This window comes from Xyrauchen texanus, chromosome 50 (assembly GCF_025860055.1).
Source record: "Xyrauchen texanus isolate HMW12.3.18 chromosome 50, RBS_HiC_50CHRs, whole genome shotgun sequence".
NCBI lineage: Eukaryota > Metazoa > Chordata > Actinopteri > Cypriniformes > Catostomidae > Xyrauchen > Xyrauchen texanus.
Window position 1 is genome coordinate 4,310,220 of NC_068325.1, and position 21,279 is coordinate 4,331,498.

Sequence of the window (21,279 nt, forward strand, 5' to 3'; positions counted from 1 at the left end):
ATATCACATTGACTTTCTCGGTGACAATGCTAAATTATCAGTATTCCATATGCGTGTACGTGTAATGTTTATATTATATGTTATTTCTTACTCAAGGTGGCGCTGATCGCTATTTGACGAAGAAGCAATGAGGAAGTAAACTATAGCAAGTTTAACACATGAACGGTTTGATTAGGCTCTGGTAATTTGGGTTTTCTACTGAAATTATGTAAGTTGTGTCTCCATTTAGACTCAAAAAGTGCCTGAAAAACACACATGTGTAGCTAATGTGTAGCGTATGTGTTATGTGTAGCTCAATGTGTGTTTGACAGCCAGTTGCATCTCATAACATTTCAGTGTGGAAATAATTAATCCTGTTCTAAATTTGTTGCATCATCTCTTTGATATGTGAAAGATAAAACATCAAATGTATATCAGAAAATATTATATTCTGTTATTTTCTAATTGTCTTGAAAAACAAATTGAGAATTTGACTCTATCTAGGCATTTTGGAGATCCATTTGTGATAGATATACCTGCCGGGACTATAAAGATCTTCAGTCTAACATAGAAGCAAGAACACTGATGTAATTGTCAGTGCAAATTAGATGTTTAAGGATGGTCATGACAAATTGTTTCTTTTCTTGAGTTGTTTTCAGTAGACGAGGTCGATGAGACGCATGACAGACCAAAATTGAAACGTACATGAGGTGCAACAGTGACATCTGCTGGTTATACGGTGTATCAACCCGTTCACAGTTGTCAGAGCTGACGTTAATGCCTGTTTACAACGTAATTAAACTCAGCAGTCAGTCTTACATCACAGTGTTGGTAATTTAAAAACTATATAATTTAATATGATTAACGAGATGGCGGATTTCTCGTTAGAAATTGTATATTTGTTAATGCTTCTAGAAGTGTCTTAAAATCCAAGCCCCACTGTCAGTGTGCTGCGCATGACGTAAGACATTTTCTGTCGGCGAAATGAGAGTTTAACCAATCGCAAAGTCATAGGGTTTTGCGTAACCAATCGCAACACAGCACCGCGAATCACCATGTAAGGACAGCCATCGCCATATATGGCAACATCGACTCGCTTTATATGGAGGAAAGTAGATCTTTAGACTAACGCCCTCTTGAGGTGAATTCCCCAAATACGCTTTTATCAGTAACGAAATTATCATAACAAATATCTAAATTCATATACAACCATAAAAGCGTTGACTTCTTTTATAAAATGCCTCGTATAATAAGATATTAACGTTAATGACGGATCTAGTTATTTTGTCGGATGTGCATGTGCGGTCGCGATTCGTCGCTATCCAATGTGGCATGCGCAGCGCAAGTTCATTTGAGGGTTGACTGATGGACTGTAGGCGGAAACTACATGGTGTAAACTTTGTACGCTGCTCGTAAAAAGGCTAGTTTTAGAGATTTTATTTAGCGGTTTACAAGCTGACTAAAATCTGGCCTTAAATAAACTCAATTTCCCCAGGCGGAAGACACGGGTTTAGTCCGAGTCGTCAGTTGAGTTGCGTTAATGTTTCTATGTGTGGTAAGTTTAGGCATAGGTGAAGCGATCTGATCTGGGATCTGCTTTAATTAATCCAAATCTGCTGCACACTGTTGTAGTGCTGGTAGCAGGTCAGGGATGTTAGGTGGAAACGGGGCTGCCAGGGCCGCTGGACGCTTGACCACTCTACAGGTGAACAGCACATCTGGGGCTTTAGGGGCAGTAAACTCTGCCATAAACCTGCCCGACGGGGCCCGATATGAAGACAGGCCGTCCGATCATCAGGCTGTGCTGCTGAGCGCCTCTGACGGAGACTCGGACTCTGGGGATGAGGAGGAGAGCTCAGTGGCGGACAGGAGAGGAGTGAAGAGGGAGAGGAGTGAGATGGAGGTCGGGGGATCGTCTGCTGGTGGAGATCTGTCCGCTGGGTACGAAGGAGTGTCCGGCGGGGCGGCTGGAGCAAAACCAGGCAAGAAAACGCGAGGACGGGTGAAAATTAAGATGGAGTTTATTGACAACAAGCTTAGGAGATACACGACCTTCAGCAAGAGGAAGACTGGCATCATGAAGAAGGTACATTCACCCTGTTATTGTTAGTCTAGAACCACAGTACTGATACTAGTACCAAAACAATAGTGCTCCAACACTGTGCTAATATTAGTACACCACTTTACTGATACTAGTATTATACCAACACTAGTACTGCTCTACTGGTAGTGCTATATCAACGCTTATAACAATACCACAACAATGCTTGTGCTAAACCACAGTACTGATGCTAGTACAAATACTAGTGCTTTACCAGTTTACTGATCCCAGTGCTGTACTAATACTACCTCAGTATATACCCATAAACTAATTTTCATTTTCACCAAAACTAGGGTTATTTAACATCTAATGTATATCTATATTGATATTAGTACTGCACTAATACAGACACTAGTTCCACAATATTAATAGTACTATACAAACACTAGTGCTATACCACTGGAATGAAACAGACCTTTTCTGTTAAGAGATAAACGGCGGCAGCAGTGTTACATCGTATTCTGCTATACAAGTTCAGGGGGAACTTTCAGCGGTGGAAAACAAGACTTTTACAATATTACATTTTGTAAATGCAACGACTGGAATTGTTCGGTTGAAGGGGTTACCAAACTGCAAATCCTGAACAAAACAGTTTGGTGAATACATGTTTACACATTAGCTTCCATTCAGCTGACAAGCAATGAATGTAGCTATGTCGTTAGCTAGTTAGCTATAAGCTTGTTGTCATACTATACCAATATATCGGTCGGGCACTAGTTAACATAAGTGCAATACCTCTTCTACTAATAACACCAAATATTACTACTTTACTATTACCACATTTATACTAGTGCTATGGCATTATACTAATGATGGTGCTATACTACAATACAGTTTGTAGTTCTGTCCAACTACACCAATACTGGTATTTATTGCTAAATAAATGCAATTTCTATACCGTTATACCAATATTAGTGTTGGAGCTGGATTCATGAAAAATATAATTATTAACTATTCTCTTATTTTCTAACTTAAGAAAAAAGTTACGAATATTTTACTGTTTTTTTTTTCTTACTACTTGTGACTTATCCCAAGAACTTTCTTATTTTCATAATTGCCAACCCTGATGTTTAGGTGGTTATTTAATAAAGTGAACTCTGGTAGCTTTCTCCTGCACCAGATTAGAGAGACTGATCATTTTCTCTGGGCAGAGCGTTGAAAAGGTAACACTGTCATTTACACTAACCAGAAACCTTACACCTTTCTTATTTTCTGTTGAGCATCGATCTGTTCTATTAGAACCCTGTCTGGAATTAGTTACTGTAAGTTAAAAGTTTGACGCTTCCATCAGTGTTTTAGTTGCCCACTGAAGGTGGTTTTCACATCTGTTGTGACTCATCTGTCATTGGTCACTCCGTTGTCATTCATTCCTCTCTCAGCAGAAATAGCCCATCATGCCTGATCAGGTTACCACTGTATTAGACTTATTGTTATTACATTTTCATATCTCGAAAACGAATGTATTTGAAGAGGTTGGGTATACAGTTTAAGTCAGAAGTTTACCTACAAATACATTTAAACTCTGTTATTCACAATTCCTGCCATTATTCATAGAAAACATTCCATGTCTTAGATCAGTTAGGATCACTATTTTAAGAATGTGAAATGTCAGAATAATAGTAGAGAGAATAATTTTTTCTTTCATCATATTCCCAATGTGTCAGAAGTTTAAATACACTTTATTAGTATTTTGCAGCATTGCCTTTACATTTTTTAACTTGGGTTAAACGTTTTGGGTAACCTTCCACAAGCTTCTCACAATAAGTTGCTGGAAATTTGGCCCATTCCTCCAGACAGAACTGGTGTAACTGAGTCAGGTTTGTAGGCCTCCTTGCTTGCACACATTTTTCAGTTTTGCCCTCAAATTCGGGTTGAGGTCAAGGCTTTGAGATAGCCACTACAGTACCTTGGCTTTGTTGTCCTTGAGCCATTTTGCCACAACTTTGGAGGTATGTTTGGGGCCATTGTCCATTTGGAAGGAGCTTTTTGCGACAAGTTTTAACTTCCTGGCTGATGTCTTTAGATGTTGCTTTAATATATCCACATAATTTTCCTTCCTCATGATGCCATCTATTTTGTGAAGCACCCCTACATCATGATGCTGCAAGCCCATGCTTCACGGTTGGGATGGTGTTCTTCGGCTTGCAAGCCTCTCCCTTTTTCCTCCAAACATAATGACGGTCATTATAGCCAGTAAACATTTAAAATAAGTTAATCAGACCAAAGTAAGATCTTTGTCCCCATGTGCACTTGCAAACTGTAGTCTGACTTTTTATGGTATTTTTGGAGCAGTGACTTCTTCCTTGCTGAGCAGCCTTTCAGGTTATGTCAATATAGGACTTGTTTTACTGTGGATATAGATACTTGTCTACATGTTTCCTCCAGCATCTTCACAAGGTCCTTTGCTGTTGTTCTGGGATTGATTTTCACTTTTCATACCAAACTATGTTCATCTCTAGGAGACCGAATGCATCTCCTTACTGAGCAGTGTGATGGCTGTGTGGCCCCATGGGGTTTTTACTTGTGTACTATTGTTTGTACAGATGAACATGGTACCTTTGTGTGTTTGGAAATTGCTCCCAAGGATGAACCAGACTTGTGGAGATCCACAAACTTTTCTGAGGCTGATTCTAGAGCCAGTTGTCCTTGGTCTTTGAAGACTGTAGTGTACACATTTGTATAAAATCTTCACTTTTTTGGCAATTTCAAGCATTGTATAGCCTTCATTTCTCAAAACATTGATTGACGAGTTTCTAGAGAAAGCTGTTTCTTTTTTGCCATTTTTGACCTAATATCCTTAGAGGCTGTTGCCCAGTCTGACCCCTATTCAGTGGCCAACCCAGTCCGGTCTGACCCCTGTCCAGTGGCTGCCCAATTCGGTCTGCCCATGTCCAGTCAGGCCCATGTCCAGTCAGACCCCTGTCCAGCGGCCGCAATTTACCTGAATCCACATCCTTGGCTGCCAGACCTTGTCTCTTTCCTGAGGCCTCCTTCTAGGCCTCCAGACAGTCTGTCGGTTCCCTTCCTGAAGCCACCACCCAAACGACCGGACCTTCCTCATCATCCTCGAGCCATAACCTGCCCCCCAGATTCCCATAATCCCCTGTGGTTCCAGTTCTTTTCATTTAGTTTTATTATACTTATTCCTTTTGGGCTTCAGGAGCCACGCTTTTAGAGGGGGGTTTATGTCACATTATTTATTAGTTTTTTCAGTGGATTCTTATTTTTAAACTTAAAACTTTGTGTCTGGTTTTCTGGTTCCCTTCCTCGTTGTTTTCTGCTGTGTTTTGTTTAGCGTATCAGTCCTGGTGTATATTTAGCTTTCATGTTTCTCTTGTGCCTGGTCAGTTCTTGTTTGCATGTGGATCTTTTTAAGCCAGCATACTGCTGTGGAGTTTATACTTGCCTTCTTCGTTGAGTTGGATCTTCTTCTGTTTGTTTATCATTAAAAGAGCTGCATCTGGATCCTCTCTCTCGCCGCATCGCTACACAAACCCTGACACTTATGATACATCGTCAACCCCTTGTGCAGAGGGTTGGTAAATATTTTTGCTTTAGTAATTTTGCTTTAAAAATGTATTTAATTTATTGAAAATAACGAAGTGGGCAAAAAAAAAGCTTGTATAACCACCTCCCAAAATCAAAATATTTACCATCTCCAACAGCCTATATGCCATCATGCAAGTAGGTTATCTGCCTACAACAGAAGTTGGAATTACTAATAGAAATTAAGAACTAAAGACAATAATAAATGTAAAGATGATTATGATAATAATAATACAAATATAAATAACCCATTACCTCTAGAAAGTTCAACACACATTTCTACTTTCATAAAACGGATAAAACAGTTTGTTACCTCACTTAGTCTGTACTTAAATGAATAGAAAACAACTGTTTTTATATTGTGTGTAAGCCTAATACATTCCATTATGTTACCAAAATAATTCTGCCAAATTTGTGTTCTTATCAAATTAGTTTTTGAAATGCATTTGATTAATAAACTTAATACTGCCTAAAGTAAAGAAAAAAAAACCAGAAATATTTTTTTTTTTTTTTTTCTCATTTGTCTTTATTTAATACAAAGATATATATTAGCAAACCTGCAGAGTTGCGTTCACAATGCGTAAGCGTGAACTGCTCTGTGGAAATAAAGAGAACTAATCTCGCAGCACCTCCTGAGATGGTCTGAGATCATTTACAGCATTCTCATAAACTATTTTCAGACATATGAAACGGAGAAAAAAAAAAAAGAGTGATTTCTCTTACATGCATGTGTTCCACAAGATGCTCCCACTGCACGCCTCCTAACAAACAGTGAATCAGACACGGGCATTGACTGCTTTTCTTTTGTCTGTTCTTAATGATATAATAAAGTGTGCTTCTTTAAGCATATGTCTTTTGTGTCTAACAGCATTTATTGTCATGTTTCACTCCGAGATGTCTTACAGATCGCCTGCCACTGTTGCGCGTAGATGAGCAAAATTACCCCTGCATAAAGTACCCGTATTTGAATGAGGAGCTTGCCAGCTGGATTCAGTCTAGTAACATTTGGTGGGTGGCAGGTGCTACTTTCACACCCTGGGCTACATATGGTGACTTCCCTGATCCATAGTTTTGCCATTACCCGATATTGTTGATAATTGTCTGTCAATGAGAGTGTCACAGTCTGCATCGGGATATTAGTAAGATATCATCGATGTCCGATAACATTGTCCTATCGCCCAGCCCTAATGTAAATGCATTCTCTTTTTAAGCTTTGCACCTTTTCAAACGGATCTCCCAAAAAGCATCTTAATATTATGAAAAATAAATTCTCAAATTTGTGCAGTTTATTTGTGATAAAATGTCAACAAACATTAAATAATTGTTTGTGCCTGTTTTATTGTGCTGATTTGGACATAAAAGATAAAAAAGTATTGGACAGTGGGTAGGGAGATGTGGTTGATTTAATTTTTTTTGTCTCCTGCTTCATAAAACCTTGCTCTTCTTTTGTGCTCTCTCTATTTGTAATTGGCTGTTGCTCATTGTTAACCTGTTGCTCTCTCACTTGACGGGACAGTGCACACACCTACTGACTCTACGGCCAGACTTCAAGCAGGTTTGAAATCCATCATAGCATCTGTGACCTGCAAGTTGCAGGAGTGCATACGCTAAGCGTTGGGCGTGCTTTTGAGACTTTTAGTTGCAGACCAGTCATGACTCAAAAAAACATCAAATGAATCGAGCTTGAGCCATGTAGTGTGCACTAGGCTTTACTCTAAGATAATTATTTTCTTTCAGGTAAACTCCTATCATGCCAGAGCAACAGTTTGAAAAGAAATATGCAGACCAAGTTAGTTAAACTATCTACATTATTATATTTAGCTATCATCCCCTAAAGAATGCACAATGGGACCATACCCTTTTAGCGCGTTGGCCAAGCATTTGTTTCTGTGTTTGCGATCTTGCATAGAGTATGATCCTGGCCTCAATTTCATATGCTCTCCCATCAGCTTTCTCTTCTGTTTTTATCTCCCTCTCTTGTGTCTCTTCCTTCATTTTCTTCCTCATTACCTTTTGAGGGATTAAGTTAATGACATGTGGTTTACAACCAAGAATCACAAATGTAAAGATGCTTGCTGCATCGTGTTACACAAGCCCAGTGGAATTTTCTTGGAGTGGAATTGGAATTTTTAGTTGTGACAAGACACAGGATTGTCCTATTTGTTTTCTGGTCAGAATCAATGTTAGGCCAGATACATACTCTGCACAAGTGTGCAAACGGTTGGCTAATAAATTGCACAAGTATAGTTAATATTTTTCAGGAAGCTAGCTATAAACATATTGACTTAACTGAACTGTTGCTCTGCCATTGCTCTGCTCTGAAATTAGTTGACCTGAAAGAGAAAACTAACCATAGAAGACCCTTCCATTTTGAATTGTGGCCTGACACATTTCTGAATGCAACTATGTGTGTAATCAATTAGTAATCTCCTCGTTGTTCAATGCTGTCTAAGTAAATATCAGTACAGAAAGTCTTATTGTCCTTTTCTCTTTTCTCATAATCTTTTCCAGGCATATGAACTGTCTACCTTAACGGGAACACAAGTTTTGCTTTTGGTTGCCAGCGAGACGGGCCACGTCTATACGTTTGCCACACGGAAGCTTCAGCCCATGATTACCAGCGAGACGGGCAAGGCCCTCATCCAGACCTGCCTAAACTCTCCTGATTCGCCACCCCGCACTGACCCATCAATAGACCAGCGGATGAGTGCCACAGGATTTGAGGAGACAGACCTCACCTACCAAGTGTCTGAGACGGATTGTCTCCCAGAACCAAAGGTAAGAACAAATACTTTTTTTGGATAAAATCAGCTTATATAAAAAATCTGACAATGCAAGAACCACGTTTACATGAGATTTGAAATCATTAGATAAACTAGTTGAGTAGCCAACCCAGTTGACTGGCCAACCTGTCCTTATTTATTATCATTTCTAAGTTATAAAGTCTATTATTTGAGTTGTACTTTGTGTGGAAATTTGACTCATTTCAGGTTTTTGTTGACCTTTTGTTTTGGTTCTTGGTTTTCCAGACTACAATAGTGTGTTGTAATAACATGGAAAGCTATTTTACATTTGAATTTTGCATCTTCAATTAAATGAGATGCATGGAGCGTTAACATGAAACCACTCTTGGACAATCAACACACATACTGAGAATGCCAAATGTTGAGGTAATTTACAACACCGTGAGCAATTCTTTGCATGGCAGCATGAATTATTCACTATGTCCAGCTCTCATTAATAAAAATTAGTTGTTAGCAGTCTGTATGTCCTTATATAGTATGGTTTTACCAGTACACTTTCTTGGCTCATGGCTGATAACATTCCATATAAGCTGCAGCTGTTTTTGGATTTGGTCTACATATCTCCCCCATTTTCCCTACTGATTTAGGGTGAGTAGTGAGCATGCAAAATTAGAAACCAGAATCTCTGTTGTAGAAAATGGTTTCAACAGAAGCAGATCTTCAGCTAGTTGTGCTGGCAGTCCTAGTTTAAAAGTCATAATGAGAATGGGATCCCTGTTCCCACATAAAAACTCAATGTTTATTCCTGATATTATATGAATTGTTACTCAAGAACATGGAGTCAGATTAGATCTTGGGTGGTCTCCTTTCCTTGAAAAATGGCAATCACTATATTATCCCAGTTTGAATGGGGTTTATGGGTGATGATGTTTATAGCACTGGGTGATATATTGAATATATTTGTGATACATTTATGATTGATCAATTTAAATTAAGCAACAGCATAAAATCTCTACATTGCTATGAATGTCTTTATAAAATAAAAGTTCATTTTTTTTGGCCAGTTAAAGATGCAATGTGTAGTTTCTGCACCACTAGTGACTAAACAAAATGGCTAAAATAATAATTTTGTCCAACAATTCTGCCTCTTCTGCCCCCACCACATCTACCATTGGCTGGGAAACCGGTAGTAATGCCACACACCGTTGATTGACAATAATTTGTAGACATGCAGAGAGTCTGTGTCATCAGTGCGTGCACTTACTGTTGACTGCTAAGAGTATCACAAAGCAGTCGTAGTGCAACTGCGTCGATTGCATCCATATGAGCTCAGGGTGAAAAGAGGATGCTTTGAAATGCTGAGCGCTTGACCATGCGCGAGATGGAACTGGATACAACAAAAAAAGTATAACCTAGCCCAGGGGTGTCAAAATTTTTTTTATTAGGGGTCAAATGTAGAAAAAATTAAATAAAAGGTGTTGCAGGTCACATTGCTGTAATAGTAATAAAAAAAAAGGGCTTGATACTTCTCTATTGCCACTATGCATCTATATATTGTATACTTTGTTATGCAAGTTTTAATTACACTTTATGCTCTGTTATATGCTTGTGTTTGGCCCTACATGTATGCTGAACAATGATAGATCTACTCATTTGAAAAATGCGTGGTTTCGGAACATTTTGACGCAAACAAGTACACGTGCACAGCAGGGCTCAACATAAATGCTTGTTCACATGTCTGGGATAAGTGAAATTTTGAAGGTGCAAATTAAAAAGAAATTTACTTGCCCAACCAGACAAGTAGCCTGATTAAAACCTCAATAACGAAAATTAGATCACTATTGCGGGATTGAGCACAATTTTAATAATTCCCTCATGTTTTAAGTTCATAATGCGGGGAATTCCCTCTATCGCGTTGCTCTCTTCCTCTCTATTGAAGCGTTCAGCAGCTTGTGAGTGCACGCAGTGGGGAAGCGCTCATTTACTGAACTTTATATGTTACATATATGAACTTGTATAAACCTGTTAAATGGACATGCAAATTGTGCTGTACCACGTCTCCGTAAGTGAGCGAAGTGAGAACTATCTCTTCTGCTGCTTCTTATAATCAACAAGGATGTCTTCATCGCAGGAGCGCAACATTGGAGCGATAATTTTGTCTCGTTACATTGTGGCGCTTACACATAATACAGCAAGAATGGCAGAAATTGCAAAAATGCTTTGTGTATTGCTACCACAAAGTACCACAAAACGTAATCTGTAGAGTGAAGAGAAACTTGAAATAGATGTATACATCTGTAGTAACGCCTCTAAACACACCAGTGCGTGATCAGAGACTAAAATGTTCCAATTGAGCAATCAACGACAGATGAAATGAGGGACTTGGATATAAAAAAATATTCTAGAGTAAATCTTATGGACTGATGGAAATAAATGTATAGTCCCTACCGGATGGGTTCAAAAGTCTCCAAATATCTGTAAGACTAAGATTTTTACACATCCTGTGAGGCGTCAGTGTTGCTCTAGGGGGCTTGCACACTTTTGCTTCACTATGATCAAGGACCATAGTGTCCATCAAAAGATTAAAGTCTCCTCCCAATATTATATCATGAGGGGTGCCAGCGGCTTACAACATCCCTTCAAGACCTATAGAAAAAAGCCATGATCATCAGTGTTAGGTGCATAAATATTAGCCAAAATAAGACTTTGTCCCTGAATTTCAACTAAAACAATAATGACTCTTCCTAATTTATCTTTACTCTGTTTAAGACATTTGAATTGTAGATGTTTACTTATCAGCGTAATGACTCACCTTCTCTTACTCAAGCCAGCACTATAAAAAAAAAATGCCCACGCCATATCTTTACAAATTTTCCCACAACATGATGCTGCCACCCTCATGCTTCACGGTTGGGCTGGTGTTCTTCGGCGTGCAAGCCTCACCCTTTTGCCTCCAAACATAACGATGGTCATTATGACCAAAAAGTTCAATTTTTGTTTGACCAGAGGACATTTCTCCAAAAAAGTACGATCGTTGGCCCCATGTGCACTTGCAAACTGTAGTCAGGCTTTTTTATGGTGGTTTTGGAGCAATGCCTTCTTACTTTCAAGTTATGCTGATATAGGACTCGTTTTACTGTGGATATAGATACTTGTCTACCTGTTTCCTCCAGCATCTTCACAAGGTCCTTTGCTGTGGTTCTGGGATTGATTTGCACTTTTTGCACCAAACTATGTTCATCTCTAGGAGACCGAATGCATCTCCTTCCAGAGCGGTAATGGCTGCATGGTCCCATGGTGTTTAAACTTGCATACTATTGTTTGTACAGATGAACGTGGCACTTTCAGACATGTGGAAATTACACCCAAGGATGAACCAGACTTGTGAAGTTCCACAATTGTTTTTTCTGAGGTCTTAGGTGATTTCTTTTGATTTTCCCATGTTGTCAAGCAAAGAGGCACTGAGTTTGAAGGTAGGCCTTAAAAAACATCCACAGGTACACCTCATTCAGTACACCTCCTATCAGAAGCTAATTGTCTAAAGGATTGACATAATTTTCTGGAATTTACCAAGCTGTTTAAAGGCACAGTTAACTTGGTTTATGTAAACTTCTGACCCACTGGAATTGTGATACAGTCAATTAAAAGTGAAATAATCTATCTGTAAACAATTGTTGGAAAAAGTATTTGTGTTATGCACAAAGTAGATGTCCTAAACGACTTGCCAAAACTATAGTTTGCTAATATAAAATCTGTGGAGTGGTTAAACATTTGTATTAATGACTTCAACCATAGTGCATCTTTGCTCTGATACCATTCCAGTGTTGGGTGTAATCCAATTACAAAGTAATCAGTGACTGTATAATAATTACTTGGTCAACAATGTAGAATAAATACTTTTGATATTATTGTTATCAGATTACAGTTACTGACTTTAATTTAACAGTACATTATAGGGTTATGCTTATTTCTAATATATTATTTATAACAATGAAAAAGAAAGAAATATAAAATACATTATTTTATATTTGTAGAGAGGAAAAGTGTTTTAGAAAGTAACTTAAAAGTAATGTAATTAGTGAAGTGATTTAAAATTTTAGAGAAATAATTTTCAGTTATTGTGGGTTATTTTTTTTTAAGTAACTTAAGTTTGGACACGCCTGCCCAAGCCTTTTCTCAACCCTCCCCTTGTCTCTGTATTTTAATTGGGTCTTTGATTAAAGCCCCATTTAGAAAAATAGCAAATAGATTTGGGAAATCATGTTTTGTTTTTTTAACTGCCCATTAAATTTTTTTTTCAAAAAGAATATGTAATAATGTCATATATTGTGGTGATAATTTTGTAGCTGCATTGCCCAGACCTAGTTGTTTATAATTATTTTTGTAAATGGCATGTTGATAAGATGAGCAGCAACATCCCCAAGGTCTGGGTCAGTTTAGATATGTTCATCTTGGGAGCTTTTGGCTGGAAGTTAGACATGAGGCCCCAGAGAGAATGTTTGCTCTTTGTCCAGCTTAAGTTTTTAATGGAAATGTCTGTTTGGAAATGTGGTTAAAAAGTGCACTTTGCAGTTTGTTTGTTTTTTGTGGCCATTTTACAAGCTGAAAAAACTGGTCTTGCAATTTATACTGAAACTTAAAGGCATTTATTCAACATCACAAGCATTTTAATTAAAAGCTTTTGGGTAGTGATGCCATTGTAGGAATACCAAGAAATTATAAATATGGAATGGGCAACTTATTTTATACTGTGAAGCTACCAGAGATTTGGAATTTTTTACACTTTTTGTGTCGGCTTAGCCAAATCCAATAAAGTTTTTTTCAAAACAGCCTATTAATAAGTTAAGAGCAAGGCTATGGTGTATATAATTTTTCTCAGTCTAACACAAACATGCACACTCACACTAAACAAATATAATATGACCCCTGAGGTTCATATATCAGCCTATGCAGACACATGCATGCCAACATGTATAATGCACCTGTTTAAAACATTCTCTCTTCAAATTGGACCAGGAAAAATGCATGCCCAATCTTTTCGTCTCCGTACCTAAGTCAAAGGCCACAGACCTTGTTGATCTTTGTTTTATAATTTGTATTACATGTGGTGGCTGTTTGGCAGCTCATGTAAATGCTGTAACTCTGAACCCTACATCAGATCAGATTCAGTCCAATCTCCATACCAAGCTCTCAAAGGTCTTGGTGGCTATATATTGACCCATTGCAGTTTTGACCTATTTCTGCCTTCCTTCTTGAGAACAGAAAAGTCAGTGGACAGAATGCCTGGTCTCTCATCCCTGTTTTGTAGATTTCGTACGGAGCTGCCTGATATAGCTGTGCTTTCTTGCTGTGAGGACACCTGTTTTCCTGTGAAGGCAGCTGTCATTCTTGGGATCAACATGACACAATTGCCTTTATCATTGCACGCAGTTGTTTGCGACAGTCTCTGCCTCGATCAATCAATCCTTCATGCATTGTGAAAACTTGGTGACTTTAATAAATGTTATGATGAATAGGGAAATCGAAAGATTTTGTGTAGGGATTTTTATCTTTAAAATTTCTGAAAATGTTAATCTTAAAACTTTCAAAACACTTGCACAAACTGCAGTTTATGACCACAACAGTTTGAGCACCTTATTTTAATGAACAAAACAAAGCTTGTGCAAACATCTGCCTTCAAAAACATAGTCTTAATTTTCTCATTTTAAAGAATGGAAGATAAATTAGTTAATTTAATATTTAGTTAGTTAGTTAACTTTATTGTCTACAAAAGTACCGGTTCTACTCCAGTGCCACAACAATATATTACAAACTAAAAACAGTTATATGTAAAAATTAAAGCTGTCAGAATTAACATGTTTAAGCATTATTTTTTGTTAAGTGCAATTAATGCATTTGCTGTTAATACAGCGTAAACCAAAAAAAAAAACTCTTGTCTGGAGGGCAGAAACGTTATGTGTCCACCTGGAGTCATTACATTGACACAAACAGACAACAGCACTTCCATGTCAGTGATAAAATTATGGAGAATGGAATTCTTAATGCAATATATTTGATGTACAAAACAAGCCCAGTCTTGTGATAGAAATCAAGTATTTTCAGCCTATGTAAGGAGCATTTTAATTACCACAGAAGCATGTCAAGTCTAAACTATCACCAAAACTTAGAATTAGACATTTTTAGCAAGTGCTTTTCATGTGGAGCTTGACGCTCTAATGCTAATCATGAATGCAGCTTCACAATTGCTGTAACAAAGTGGATAGCCACAGTCTACTGGCAGATTAATATTGTGGAGGATGAGAGTTTGAGATTTAATGCCCATTACAATGAAAATGCAACCTATGTGGGGACTACTTCTTTCAATTTGTCAAACTCCCACTTAGACTTTGGGAATCATTTAATGTTACTTAAATTGGTGTTACTTTAGTAACAATAAATAAAATATAAAAAATGTTATTGATATAAATGTAAACTCATAATTTAACAATTTCTAATCTATTATTCCTCTCTTGACCTGTGCTGAATGTCACATTATATATCATAATAAAAGAGTAAAACAAATATTAGCAAAGGTTTTTCTTTTTTTTAACCTTCCTGTAGTTTTATGGTTTCAGTGAAAAATCTGAATGTGGTTGTCCATAGAGATTAAAGACAATTGTGCATAGTTGAAATATTAGAAATAACTTTTTTCTAGATGTTTTTTCTATATATTTGATGTATTATTAGATTTTTTATTTACAATTTCTATATATCTAAAAAGCATCACAAAAAATGTGTTTAAATATTATTGCATTTTTAAAGGGACAGTCCACCCAAATATTAAAATTTTGTCCATCACCCTTTACTTTGATTGTTTTAAAAAAAAGATGCATTGAATTTTCTTTTTGTGTTCCATGGAAGAAAAAAAAATCGTAACGAGGTTGAGTAAATGACAGGATTTTCATTTTTGGGTCAATTATGACTTTAAAATAAATATTTAAAAATGTAAAATAAAAATTGTAGAAAAAATTTATCCATACCAATTATGCATTTCAAGTTGCATTTGTAGTTAATGCCAGTATAATTCTTTTCATGGAAAATACGTGACTACATTTATGTCTTAACTTTTATTGGAATAGATGATTTTGAACATCTTTCTTACCAATGAATTGACCCTACATTTAGAATAATTTGATAAACTCTTAAAAACTATTGATCTATTTATTTATTTATTTTTTATCTCACTAAAAACCTTTTAATTTCCTTTTTTGTGGTCATAGGAAATGATGAAACCTACATATACTGCTGCCAGTTTACCTGGAGGCACCAGCAGCACAACAACACCGTCATCGGCCTCTTCCTCTCCCTCCTCATCCTCAGTTGCCATGCAGACTCAGAGCAGTGCCACCTGCTGGCCTGTGACTGCAGGGATGAATGCTCAGAGCCTCTCCAGTGCAAACGGCACAGTGCTCAAAGCCACGGCCAGTTCTCCCGCTGGAGTCATGCAGTTGCCTGGATTCACGCTCATGCCTGGTGAGGGCTTCTGTTAATTCATGCATTTGTTGCATGATGTTTGTAGTCTTCCCTTTACAATTTATTCCACACTGTCTCTTTTTGGCTATCCAGAGGGGTCAAGTGGTGTGTTGCATTAGCTTGCATGACATCTTTGTTTTTAATAATGTGCAATAACTAATCTGCTTGATTGCATGTCTGCATACTCTGAATTCTGCTTCTGACTGATTCGTCAGCATAAGTCACACCATAAGTTATGCAATAAACTAGTGGAATACCTGAAGAAATTCCATAATGGATTTTTAGTATCAAATATATTCACGTGGGTGTAACGCAGATTTTCATTACTTTCTGGGAGAAGTTTGCAGACCTAAATGAAACCCACTCTGTTCATTTTCTTATTTTAATGAAAAAGTTATCTGCTATGTTGCATTATAGCTCTCATAAAAGAATAAAATAAATATTAACATGGATAAAAATAAAGTTGATCTGAATTAGTGGCTAATTTAAATGTGCATTTTTCATTGAGTTGAAAATAAATAAATAATCTATACATAAAAATGGCAACTGTCCCACAGTTGTGGTGTATGGATGCCCTGAACCATACTGTGAAGAAAAAAAAAGAAAAAATTCACAAGTTGAGAAAAAATATCTCTGAATCTTTTTTTCTCTCTCTCTTTGAATTAATTCAATTTTTTCTAAAAAAAAAATATTCTTTCTAATTTTTTTCCTCAATAGCCAACACATGAGATGTATGACATGCTAATTGTTAGCTTGCAAGAAAAAAATTGCCTTGAGGAGAAAAAAAAAACATATTCAAAGAAAAAAAAAAAAGTATTCCAGAGGAGAAAGACATTCAGAGGAACATTTTTTTTTTCCACAGTTAGTTTCAAGGCTTCCATAATGGTGTAATTTACACTGAACAATTTTCACCCTAATTAAGTTTGTGAAAAACGTTTGTGTACTTGTTAAACCTAAGTGGATCCCAAGTGCACAAAAGAGTCAGTGAAGAGCATGCTTGAGATAAAATATTAGAGACAAGTGATGTTAGAAGAAAACAATGAAAATTGTTTAATTGAAAGTAAATATTACTTGTGAGCAGAATAATTTTATTTGCCGTCATTTAGAAATTTTTCGAAATTTTTTAAAATTATGCAAAAAGTGTGGAACTGTAATTTAATTTTGTGTACTAAGAAGACATAAAATGAAATGAGCAATAACAAGACAAAGTAGTTGGCCATTTAAAAAAAATATTTTTTTAAATGTCATTTCCATCAGCATCATTTCAGGACAGAATTCTGTTAAACAATACATGATGTGCTGGAAATGACAATGTGGTGGAATAAATCTTCTGCGGTGCATGTACATACTCTGTCGGACATTGATAGTAGGACAATTTAAATTGGTGAGAGTGTAAAAAAAGGTTTTAACCAGACTTTAAGCTTAAAAATTGACACTCTGTGTGACTACGCCTTGACCATGTAAATATGTGTTTGGTGGGTCTACATACCGCTATGCTCCACTCGCTGAGGGTGTCGCTGTTTGTCCCGCAGGCGCTTCGCTTCTGCCTGGCTCACACACTTTCCCCCTCAGTCAGCTGCAGACACACTCTCTGGCCATACAGTGTCCACAGACGCAAAACACCTACACCATGGCTAGCACCACTGCCGCCGTTGCAGTCTCCACACACACACAACCTGCCACACAGACCACACTCTTCCGCCTGCCGGCCGCTGTCTCTCTTACAGGTCAGTGTGTTTTATACTCAGTCTTTTGCTTCAGTTCATGTGAGTGACTTATTTCTGGCTGTCTAGAGGGAAGCTTGTTGATCACTAAAGATTTGCATGCTGCAACTTTCCAAAGTATGTTTGCAGAACCGCTTTGTTGTTAACTCAAGCTGATTAAAAAAGATCCTCTTAACCAACTGCTTTTTAAACATCCACTGCAACATCTTTTAATTCTAAAATTTTAACTTTTTTAATTTTAGCATTCAAAGACACAAGTGCTACGTCTGCAAAATACATTTCAAGCACACTAAAGGGGTTTTCTGTTGTGCATGTACACCAGGTAGTGCAATGCCTCAACAATTACAAGCCTTCCAGGTTCATCCCAGTCCTCAAAGTGGTGACAGCAGCCCAGAGATCAGCCAGAACTCCACCACATCCACTGGTACTTAAACAACAACCTCTTCACTTTAATACAGATATTGTTCTTTTCCCATTAGTCATCGCAATCATTGATTCATTGAAAGACTTTATAGGAGCCACAAGAGGACTTATCATAGAAAACATGATTTTCTTTGCTCTTGTGAAATAAATTTGATTGATGTAATATCTATCAGGCCAACCAGAACAAAATGGCTCATTTAAATATCTTTCATAGTTAAGATGTCATGACCACAAGCTCATTAACATACGATGGACCACAGACTAGCAATGTTGGGTGTAATCTGATTAAAAAGTAATTAGTTACTGTAATCTAATTGTAGTTTTAAAAAAAGTAGTGTAATGCACATCACTTGGGTAACACATTTCTAAAACAACATTATTTACATAAACCATTTAAAACATTCATATGTAGGCCTACCTCTGTGTTTCTGTGACAGCTGATGGGACAACAATTGTGAACAAGGAAATATAGACATTACACTGCCTAGCCAAAAACAATTTTGCCTTTTATAAGCCGATACTTAAGAGCTTATGATTGGATCATTATTGCAGTGATTATTATGTTGGCAACAATTCTTTAAACTCTAACTGATGCAGTGTGTAGCTTCTCATTTCTTAAACGACCATGTCGGAAGACTTAATGGATTTTTAATTGAAACAAATGACTTCAATTTGCTAGGGAGCATAAAGATTGGACTGTTGAGCAATGGAAAAAAGTTATGTGGGCTGATGAGTCCAGATTTACCCTATTCCAAAGCAATGGGTGCTAGTGTTGTCAAAAGTACTGGTACTTCGGTACCAAGTCGATACTAAAATAAAAAAGATGTTACGGTACCAGTGTTTCTGCAGTACTGGTAGTACCGTGCACCGAATCTATCCGGTACCAGCGCACAGTATGACTGACACACGACAACTTTAAAATGCTCACAGGCTTATTTTGAATTTGTGCTCTGTTATTTCTTGTACACCTGAAAAGGACAATTAATCAAATTAAAATCATGACATGCCCTAATATTATTTATTAAACCAATAAAGGCTGCAATCTTACTGTGGAAGAGATGTGTACCTTAAATCCAACCTCTCATCCACTGGAAACTCCACAAACATTGAGAATCATTCACGTTGTATGAGATGACAAAGCAGATCACTTATCCATTGTGAATCATGTAAAATATATATTTATATAATTAAAATCACAGCATCTGCACTCTAATCTCAGCTCAGCTTTATTTATATCTCATTTAAAACAACAGTTAACCAAAGTGCGTCACAGTAATACAATTTAAAACATAACAACGTTTCAAAATGACCACATACACAAACACCAGTAATCTAAAATACAAACACTCCGAAACTGTGTCCTACATTTCATTCGTCAGACTTAAAGGCCAGTATAAAAAAATGAGATTTCAGACATGACTTCAATGTCACTGCGCAGTGTCGCAAACTGGTTATCCAGAAAAGTGAAGCATACGCACTGATCTATATAGATCAAACACGTCATAATAAAAGCATGATTCAAAATAAAATCTAAATGCCTGAAATTGAAGAAATTGAATAAAAATATATTACAACTTTATAGTAAAACTTTACATTCTCTGTTGTAAAAATAATAAAGTATCAAGCAAAAAAATTCAATGACATGTTAAAAAGTTTTATGTTCCCTTGTTAAACGTTTTAAGAATTTATTGATTAGACACCATTTTGATGATAAAATTAAATTAAACTTTAAAAAATTTTTCTCATATTGGCATATTTTTGCTGTGGTATTGAAATTAGTATCGAGAACCATGAAATTTAACTGGTATCGGTACCGACTACTGAAATGTTGGTACCGTGACAACACTAATGGGTGCATCAGGGTAAGAAAGGAAGAGCATGAAGTGATGCACCTGTCATGCATGGTGCCCACTGTTCAAGCCTCTGGAGGCAGTGTTATGATCTGGGGTTGCTTCAATTGGGCTCAGAAACATTATGCGTCAATACAATGGAGTCAGCTGACTACCAGAATGCACTGAATGACCAGGTTATCCCATCAAGGGTTTTTTTCCCTGATGTCTAAGGAGTATTCCAGGTCGACAATGCCAAGATTCATCGGACTCCAATTGTGAAAGAGTGGTTCAGGGAGCATGAGGAATCATTTTCACACATGAATTGGCCACCACAGTTTCCTGACCTTAACCCCATTGAATGTATTTGTGATGTGCGGGAGAAGACTTTACAGAATGTTAGACTCTCCAGTCTTCAAAAAAAGATCTTGGCCCAAAATTAATGCAGCTTTTGACAGAAATAAATGTTGTGACATTACATAAAGTTGTTGAAACAATGCCACGATGAATGCATGTTGTAATCAAAGCTAAACCCGGTCCAGCGAAATATCAGAGTATGCTACTTTTTTTTGGCCAGGCAGTGTATTTTGAAAAACTTCTATGAAAATTGTTTTATAAAGTAATTTACAAGCCATGTAATTTGCAATGTGATTACTTTTCCCTTGAAGTAATCAGTTAAATAATAATTTTACAATTTTAGATAATGAATTAGTAATTTTTAGTGGATTGCTATTTTTGAGTAGTTACCTAACACTTGTCTCGAGACACGGTTTTAGCAGTTGAAGTTCTTTAACTTGACACAGCATGGCACTCCTGCACAAGACACTGAAGAAGTGGTGAGATGTGGCGCAACAGTCAAATTCGTCTGTCTAGTGCGTGTTTACGTAGAAAATCTATTGCAAAAACATGTTCATGTGAACGGCCCCTTAAAAGTATAGTAGCAAAAACAGGTGGTTTTATTTCTAAGGGTCATAAAGAGGGTGGAAATGTAAATGTAAAACTAAATTGTTACTTTGTTTGGTTTAAGAAATTAGGAATGTGTAATACATTGGTACCATATTGGTTATTAGTCAACATATGTGTTTTTTAATGTATCAGTATTGTGCAATATTGGATATTTAGTGTGCCCAGTGCTGAATATTTAATTGTCACTTTCATTTCCACTGATACTATTACTTAATATAAGTTCCTTTGACCTCATGATTCTCATTTGCTCTGACATGCACTGTGAGCTGTAAGGTCTTATATAGACAGGTGTGTGGCTTTCCTAATCAAGTCCAATCAGTATAATCAAACACAGCTGGACTCAATTGAAGGTGTAGAACCATCTCAAGGATGATCAGAAGAAATGGACAGCACCTGAGTTAAATATATGAGTGTCACAGCAAAGGGTCTGAATACTTGGGACCATGTGATATTTC

At 37.0% G+C, this 21,279-nt stretch overlaps 1 protein-coding gene across 2 annotated transcripts in view; it reads left to right on the forward strand.

Moving 5' to 3' along the window:
• The first annotated feature begins 1,347 nt into the window (after nucleotides 1-1,347).
• LOC127641462 (serum response factor-like) overlaps nucleotides 1,348-21,279 on the forward strand; it is a 28,596-nt gene continuing 8,664 nt past the window's right edge. The window contains exons 1-5 of one of the 2 annotated variants that reach the window (XM_052124488.1): nucleotides 1,348-2,065; nucleotides 8,138-8,404; nucleotides 15,630-15,882; nucleotides 17,415-17,609; nucleotides 17,929-18,030. In XM_052124488.1, coding sequence (XP_051980448.1) covers nucleotides 1,631-2,065; nucleotides 8,138-8,404; nucleotides 15,630-15,882; nucleotides 17,415-17,609; nucleotides 17,929-18,030 — 1,252 coding nt within the window. In that variant the 5' untranslated portion in view covers nucleotides 1,348-1,630. The remainder of the gene's footprint in view (nucleotides 2,066-8,137; nucleotides 8,405-15,629; nucleotides 15,883-17,414; nucleotides 17,610-17,928; nucleotides 18,031-21,279) is intronic. The other variant, XM_052124489.1, reaches the window with a different exon arrangement.